At 40.7% G+C, this 8636-nt stretch overlaps 1 protein-coding gene across 2 annotated transcripts in view; it reads left to right on the top strand.

Annotated features, from left to right (window-relative positions):
- The window catches only part of CCNJL (cyclin J like), a 52601-nt gene extending 48897 nt beyond the window's left edge, over positions 1–3704 (top strand). For both annotated transcript variants that reach the window (XM_019506467.1, XM_019506469.1), the window contains 2 exons: positions 30–189; positions 1168–3704. In XM_019506467.1, coding sequence (XP_019362012.1) covers positions 30–189; positions 1168–1612 — 605 coding nt within the window. In that variant the 3' untranslated portion in view covers positions 1613–3704. The remainder of the gene's footprint in view (positions 1–29; positions 190–1167) is intronic.
- The last annotated feature ends 4932 nt before the right edge of the window (positions 3705–8636 follow it).

The following is an 8636-nucleotide window of genomic DNA, read 5'->3' as shown; positions in this document are numbered from 1 at the left end:
TTTTTTTTTTTTTTTTTTTTTTGCTTTAGATCATACTTTTCTCAGCTTTCGTCCATCTCTGATTGCTGCTGCTTGTGTGTGTGCTTCGCGTATCTGTATGCAGATTTCACCTTCGTGGACTACACAGCTCCAGCTGTTAACAAGTTACTCTTGGGAGCACCTTGCCCAGTGCATCGAAATGATGCTCATGTAAGACTTGAACTGAAGTTACCTACTTCTTACACTCCTGATGAACTTTCCTTTTAGAGTAATGCATCTGATAAGACTCATAAATACTGGTTGGTTCAGCTATAACCATATCCACATGAGACTTGTACTTTTCAAGCCACTTCTGGGGAGGGGACAACTTTCTAGCTATTCAGTGTTGACTGTTGAAAAAAAAACAAACCCCAAAATGTATTGCACCTTGAAAAATGGTCAGTTTTTCGTGCTGGCCAATTAAACTACAGGATGAAATTTTTAATCTACTTCCCCTACAGCTTTAGCAAGGAGCTGTCTTTTTATTATTACAGTTGGCACATGAAGTTGTGCTGTAAAAAAACCCAAAAAAACCCCAAACAAACAAACAAGAAAACCCCAACAGTGCCCCAGCCACAGCAATATGGTAGGGAGACATTCCAGAACAATTATCCCCATGCCTCCACTATCATGGTTGTATTTCATCAAGACACTGACCAAGTTTATGTGGATACTCAAGAGTCCTGTTAGAAACTGGAGAGGATTAATATTGTTCATTTTGAAGAGCACTTTTTAATTGATATCATAGGTGCAAGCCAAATGTCATCATTAAAATATTCTTATGGTGCAAAGTGGATGGGGATGGATGGATCTGTTCCTTGGGTCACACTAAGAAGGGAGAAATATGGATAGTAAGCAAAATTTCATTTAATCTGCTCATGACATTCTACCAGAGGGCCCAGCCCTAAGGCCATGGTAGACTATGCCAGACCTATCCACCTGACTGAAGGCCTGTCTCTACATGTAGTTTGTTCCTGGATGTTTGGACTATGCATGTTCACACAGAAAGTTCATCAGGAACAACTGCAGGTTTAGGTGAGTTCATACTGGAAGCAGAAACAGGTTGGCAAAGGAACTATTTGTGAAAGCCCCTCTAGGATAGATCCTCTCTTTGCACTTTCTTGACCAACCTTTTACTTCTTTTTCTAGCTACTATGAGAATGATGTCCAAGAAACCAGCAATGTGAAAAAGCAAGTCACGCTGCAGCAGCAGCAGCATGTAATGGGAACTCTAAACCACCAAACCACGACTCAGGTCCTGTTTCAGCAGTCTAGCTATCACCCACTTGCCCAGCATTCGACTGCCCTTTCCCAGTTCCAGTCTCCTGTGCAGGATTTGTGCTCTGCTTATCGTGACTCCTTACAGGCTCACAGGCCCAGCAGCTTGCTTTCAGGGAGTGCCAATAGCTCCCTGCATTCTTTCACAGCTCTTCAGGCCAGCCTGCAGCCATCTACACAGTCTCTGCCCATGCAAGCACCAATTGCTATGCAGGTGGCTATAGCAACAGAGCCTAGACACTGTATCTCCATGGCCTATGGCAGTAGCTATTTCAGTGGGCATCACTCGTACACAGCAGGGTGTTTTGACAGATGACCCATGAGAAAAAAAGACTGCAAAAATAAAACGGAAAGAATAGGTTCTGATAGTACACAAGCTCAATGTGAATTTGCAGTGTGAAGGAACAGAATCTCTATACCTGGCTCGCTCAGGACATTTGTTTCTTAAAATGTGGGTGCCTTTCTTGCTAGAATTGAGCCGTTGGCTTTTGGCTTGTAATAGGAGCCTGAGAAAAATGCATGCAATAACATAAATCACTGCAAGATGTCACTTTGAAAAGAATCTGTGTAAAAATCCTATGAGGGTCTCACCACCTTTGTCTTCCATATAATGGGCTCCAGTGGATCACAAATGCTAAAGATTGTTATTTGGAGTTATAAGCAGGAATGCCTGCAGGGATTCCTGGCCAAATAACAATATTGCTGGAGGATTTTGTTGAAATTGTATTTTATCCAAGTGGATGGTCTCTCTAATGGCAGCCTATACCACTGATAATTGCCACTCACATGAGGTTTGACACTTCAGAGATGAACAGTTCCATTCTGCAGGATCTCTGTGCAGGATATTGCTTTCGCTTCTTGACCTGGAGTGACAGCGCAAGACTCAAACTGAAAAAAAAAAAAAAAGACCAGAGGACTATGAAATCTTTGCCTTAAAATTGTAGAATTTAGGTGTGGTGCTACTCAACAAAACTTCACTCTGCCTTGTTATAAAAACAACTCAATCCTAAAATCACTTTTGAGACTTTAAGATGCTGCTGGTTTATGAGATTGTGTATAGTGGTAATGTGTTTAGTAGAATTGTTTACAAGCTTGTATCAGGGATTTAATGTTACTTGAAGAAAACCCCTTGGAAAAAAATTCTTGAAGGGCTTCACTGTTAAGTATTTTTGGCTTTGTCTTGTGGTCAAAGTAAAGTTCAGGATTGAATGTCTTGTGCTAATTGGGGAGGAGAAAGGCAACTGGTTAATGCTAACATGAAGTTAAGGTGAATTGCACCTGTTCAAAGATGGTAAGGCTAGACCGTGACGAGATGTGGTGTGTGTATACTGTTTTGGTGCCAGACAGAATATATATGCCTGGTAAGTTGAAGTTTCTAGTCATCTCTGAAATGAGAAAGACGCCTACTCCCATTTATCCAAAGGCTTGCTTTAAAAAAATACTTTTAAAACTGGAATAGGAATATCCTTTTCTTTGAAAAAATGTGTGTAGGATTTCTGTAGTAATGTGGATGTTTCCAAGAAACATGAAGATTTCTACCAGAGTAGGATGCTTGTCTGATGTGTGACCATTGTTCTGTAGTTGTTGGAAGCCAGTGTTGTTTTTAAAAGGTTCTCAGGCAGCAATACAGATAATGTGCAATATGTTTTTTACTGACCTGTGGCAAATGTTGTTTTTTTTTTTTTTCTTTTTCCTTTTTAAATGTCACCCGTCAGTCAGGGCTGTTTTTTAAGTTATGTTTTTAGACAAATGTTTTTAAAGGGTGTGTTTGGATGAAAGTAAAAATGTCCCTCCCAAATGTCCTGCCTTGTTAGTGTGTGTAACTAAGAGGGTCTCACAAAATACATACTGCAGCTCTTTGTAACCCTGTAAGAGATGTCCTCAGCACAACAGGTGAGAAGTGTCAAACTTTGTATTTCATTTTATTTGTAAAAATTACAAATCCTAAATGAAGAGGCGATGCCTTATGGAAATTAGTTTAGTAACTTAGAGAATTTAGTTCACTTTTTTTCCCTACTCTGCTGGGGTTTTTTGTATTTATGTGAAACTAATTTGCAGATTTTTAGTATATTTTAATGTATGTTGTAATTAACTGGCTCAGCAGGTTGGAAAGAACCACTTAAACATATCAGAAACTTTGTCAGTCCTTACTGTGGATTCCAGCTGTGTTTTCTTAACCCCTATAAAGGAGGTCATGGGTAGCCTTATGTTTTGATAGACTGCACTCACTCCTAGTGAGCATTTCCGCTAGCTTCTTGATGAACACTGTTGAATAAAAAGGCCTACAACTGTACTTGTTAATACATTCTTGCTATGTATTTCATTGTTTTATTTTACAAGGTATTAGAGAATGTCTTCTTACACATCACAGAAGGTCAATCCTTGATTAAATGTATTGAGCACTGTAAGCCTCTATAGCACTTTACAGGTCACAAAGAAAGAAGTGCTCTGTCAAATATGGGATGGCAGAGGAATAAACATGATTTAGGAAATCTACCTAGGAAGGATTGAGGTGATGCTATGTACTACAGAGAAAGCAAAGGTGCTCTTTCATGCATTAAAAGTAGCAGAATGAAACAAAGTATTAAATCAATTGGAAAGGATGCAGAAGGATGATGGACATGGGCTGAAATAACAGCTTACTGTTCCAAGTGACAACTATTATCTCTTGGACACCCTCTTATACTGTTTATGGGATTTTTTAAAGCTGAGTTGGAGAGAATGCATCTCCCCTTTCCTCCTCTTTTATGGTCACTATATTTCTTTAGCCAAGATCTTTCCTTGGGTCCTCCAGGTTGTACTCGTTTTGGCCTTGTATGGGGCAAAGGCAATAGGAACACAAAAACATCTGAAGGGGTGCATAAAGGCTTTTCAGAATGTGAGTGGAAATCCCACTTCTGTCCCTATTCTGAGAGAATATTTCCTTTCCTATGCCTCTGAATGCCAGCATAAATTCTGCTTCAATTTTGTGACTAATGTGCATTTAAGGCAAATATAACTTTTCATCTGTGGGTATCATTCTTTTGATGAACATGTTCTTCCTCGAGCTAATTTGAAGTGGTAGAGTTTCAGGCCAACCTAATGAGGTTTTTAAACCTGATTCTGTCAATGACACTTAAAAGACCTCAGAAAATGCACAGGATGTTGGATGGGTCTTTTAAGTGAATGGATCTAGCTACTTTAAGACAGGCTCTCATTCCATTTACATGTGCCAGACAATGTATCCAAATACTAAATTTTTTACAAGTTGATCAAGTTGTAATTTGCCAGCATGCATTACACTTACAGCCATGAAATTTTCTGTAAATGTAAATTTGGAAGGGTTTTGGGTGCGACTGCAAAGTGATACACTTTGTTCCCAAAATAGTACGTGGCATTGGTCACCTGCTTTGATAAGAGTAAGGAAAAAAGGTTAACTTCAGAAATTGCTCAGATGATGTTGTTGTTGTTGTTGTTGTTTTAAACATTGACAGGTCTGGTAAAGAGCTGTAGCAGGTGCATGTGAAAGCCTGCCAGTATTCACCCAGCGTGGAAGACTGGAATAAGTACTCAAGGTCTTGGCGATCATGTAGAAAAATCAACAAGAATATCACAGAACCGATGTTACAGATAATGGCTTAGGCTGCTCCTCAAACACAGCTTGCTCTCCCTGTTCTAGTCCTGGTCTAAAATTCTGCACAGCTTTTACCTACTTTATTATTAACCATTCTTTGATCAAAGACAATTTTCATCAAATCCTTAGTGTTGATTTACTAGTGAATACTAAAGGGCCTGTATCTCACTGGGACCTTTCAAAGAGTGGCATTTCTGCTGACTAGAGACTTTTTAACAATGTGTCTCTAGATCCTGATGAAAAATACTGTAGCAGATTCTGATACCTGGTACTTACTGACAGCCCTCCCTCAGCAAGAGGAAGTATAAATGTTTCACTCACTGTCAGTCGCCCTTTCAGAACCACGGTATGCCTTTGAAGCCATTTCTCACTGAAGTTAGAAGACTTCAAGACTGACTACTTGTTAAGTCAGTCTTGAAAAATTCCCTTGCCACCTTACCTAGGGTATGTAACTCTTCTGACATGAGATTTATTATTACTATTAATGTACATCACTTCCATAGAATGGGCAGTAGAACATAGTTTGTTCTTGACCTGGGAAAAAACTGGCAATGGCAGTATTACGATACAGTAGAAGACATCGCAAGGAAAAAACATTCATCTCCTCAAACTGGCTTTTTTCCCCCGTCTTTTACTGCAGATAACGCTCTTTTATGAGGCTGAGTAATAGCATGGAATTTACTGTGGCGGCCACAGCAGGTGTTCAGTGCCAACAGAGTAAGAGAGTGAATGCACCGCAGTAAATCCTCAGAAATCTGCCTAATGCCAATGGCAAATTAAACTGCTTTGCAGATAGGCCAAGTAGATCCATCAACACAGGCAGTTTTGATCCGTACCCTTTAGGGGGGCATGTACTCTGGTTACCTGCAGCTCTGAAAGCTAGGTTTCATTTAGGTGCATACGCATTACTTCCTAGGCATTTCTGCCCAGGATAAACATGTTGGCAATGGGTGAAATTGAAACACTTCTCCAGGCTATGACAAGGGTCATGGTTATTAGGCTGAGGCAGGAAGCTTTGTCAGAGTAGCAATGTTGGTTTAAGATGTGTTTTGTTTTTGGTTTTTGTGCTGTTTTTATAACAGCCCTAGCCAAGACGCATTTACAGAGCAAACTAGTGCTTTTGCTCGTGCAGCTTATTCTGCTGGGAAACTACTGGTAATATAAATATAATGATATAAGTGCACTTGTACTACAAGAATTTGCTGGGACACTAGACAGTCTTTTCTGGTTTGGATCTGGCCAAACATCTTCATAATTTCCCTTACCCTCCCCCCAAGCCTTTTATATAACTTTGGCCCAAACTGAGGGACAAACCTATTTCTACCACAGGGGTAGGCAACCCCCGGCACAGGTGCCAGAGACTGGCACTCTTAAGGCATTTTGCTTGGTATGCGGATGGTGGGGAAGAGGCTGGGGCTGCGCTGCCACAACAAGGATCAGGCCCTTCAGGGCTCCCTCTCCATCTTCTCCTAGCACAGCAACGTCTTACACATTGAGGTTGTGGGTGGTTTTTGGCACTCTGCCCAGAAACGTTCGAACCCCTGCTTTGAGGCTCTGTAGCCTCTGGTGACTTCTCCACAGAAACAGAAACCCAGGGAGTTGGAGTGAAAAGTGCTTGTTCTCGCTGTTCAGAAAAACACACCACTCCTGCTATAGCTCTGCAGGTAAAAGTAAGAGAACAGAGGAAGTAGGAAGAGCAAAACAGAAGGTTGGGGTCTTTGAAATATCATGTAGGCCCACCGCCTCTGAGGATCTTGTCACAGTCCTCGCTTCACAGTAGTGTCAAATCTAGTTATGGGATGCGGAACTGGGAATGGAAGAAGTGGTGCTTGTACACAACAGGGAACCAACATCTGTACTGACTCGGCTCCACTGCGTTTATCCACGTGACTATCTGCCTCCAGATGGAACGGGAGAACTGAAGTTACACACCTGACACAATGCACACACACATTGCTTAGCAACACAGCCTGCACATGTGACTTGAAGCACAGCACCAGCATATGGCTTCCTGCAAATGTATTGTAATGCTGGAACAGAGAACACGCTAATTGCTCTGTCCTTTCAACAACCAGTTGCTGTTGTCCCTGTTCCACTTTTTCTGCTAGTGTTGTCTTTATAATGGAGCAGCTTTTGAGGTGTGTAAATGAATAGTTAGTTAGCCCCACCTTACAGAAACAGAAACCAAGGTCAACATAGCTAAAATTATTGTTGGTGTTTGATTGAAATGAAGTTTTATGGGCATGCCTGTCCTTAGCTCAGACTGAAGCATGATGCAGGTGCTTTTGCTTCAGAGAAGTCAAGAACTTACTGGGTGGGTACAGGCAATGCAGCATGACCTGCTGCGTAGCACTGCAGTAGTATTCAGTATAGGTGTTGGAGAGGAGCATGTGGTGTTAATAGTGTCCATCTTACAAACCTGAGACTCTTGGAAAGTCTTACAAAAATGAGACTTTCTTTCTTGTGTTCTGATTAGACTATTTCCCTACTCTTAAAAAGATCCATAAAAATCAGCCAATTTATATGAGGCTGCCCTATTATCAGAATAATACAGTAAGCAGGAAATGGCTAATCCTGCTGTCCTAGCTATTTTACCTGGCTTTGAGCCATTGTTGGAAAAGCAGCATATAAATTGCATAAATAAATTGAAACCAGTTTTAATATTCAACGTGCTGTGTTAACTGTTGTTCTGCACATACGCAGTTTACTTGCAGTTGCTCTACCAACTGTTTTAAGCAATCACTTGAGCACGGCAGGAACTCAAAATGAAAACATTCGGGGTTTGCCAAATTCCTTATGAGGGAATTTGCTAGTTGTCTGGGATCAGAATTAAGATTGGAGCCTGAGATGGCAGCTACGTGACTCTGGGTAAGCATCACTGTACTTCTGTGTTTCAGCTTCCTCATCTGTAAAATGGGGATAGATATTAACCAGCCTTCGGGAACCACATTTGTACCAAGCACCTGCTGAGCGCTGTAGTCCTCTGTCAGGGCTAGAACAAGTCATTTAAACTTTGAGTGAGCTTGAAATTCTCAGTACTTGAGCTCAGTTTCTTTGAGTGATTTAAATTTTAGCTTTCAGAATGCAGCCAAAATCTGAATCCTACAGCTATTAGCATGGACCAACAGGTACTTGGAAAAATGGGCAGTATTCAGAACCGAGATGTCATCTAAACAAAGTATCGTTTCCTGGTTAGTTTTTCCCCTCTACACACTTTGATCTGTGGTCTGCATGACTTTTTCCTGAAAACATCACATTAATGTTTTTTCAATAGTTTGAACTTTCACAATCCTAATAAAACTTGAACATTAAAAGGTGAAAAGATCATTTAATGGAGCTAGTAAATACAGAGGTTATCGCTATCTGTTCAGTTGGATAGGGCCTGTTTAAACATGGTGCAGAAACAAAATAAAATTCCTGTTTTTTGGTGTGTTTTTCTTTCCTTTGCCATAGTTGTAAATTATACATTTCCTGCTCAATTTATATTTCCCATGGTACCATTCTCATTCCAAAATGTGCTGAGTGGAATTATAGCTTGTTTCTTGACCATAATCCAAATTTGTCCAACCCAAAACCCTTCCAAATTTACATTTACAGATTGAACTTTTCATGAAAACCTGATAGCGTGAAGCAGACAATTCGGAGGAACAGAGATTTGGAGATATGGGTGTGGTTCACTCTGGGCGGAAGGGGGCAAGCGCCATCAGGCCATAGTCCCCACCCCTAG

Source organism: Gavialis gangeticus, unplaced genomic scaffold, assembly GCF_001723915.1.
Source record: "Gavialis gangeticus isolate Ggan-Ray unplaced genomic scaffold, GavGan_comp1, whole genome shotgun sequence".
Taxonomy (NCBI): domain Eukaryota; kingdom Metazoa; phylum Chordata; order Crocodylia; family Gavialidae; genus Gavialis; species Gavialis gangeticus.
The sequence above is the reverse complement of the archived record's forward strand: the minus strand, read 5'-3'. Positions and strand labels throughout refer to the sequence as shown.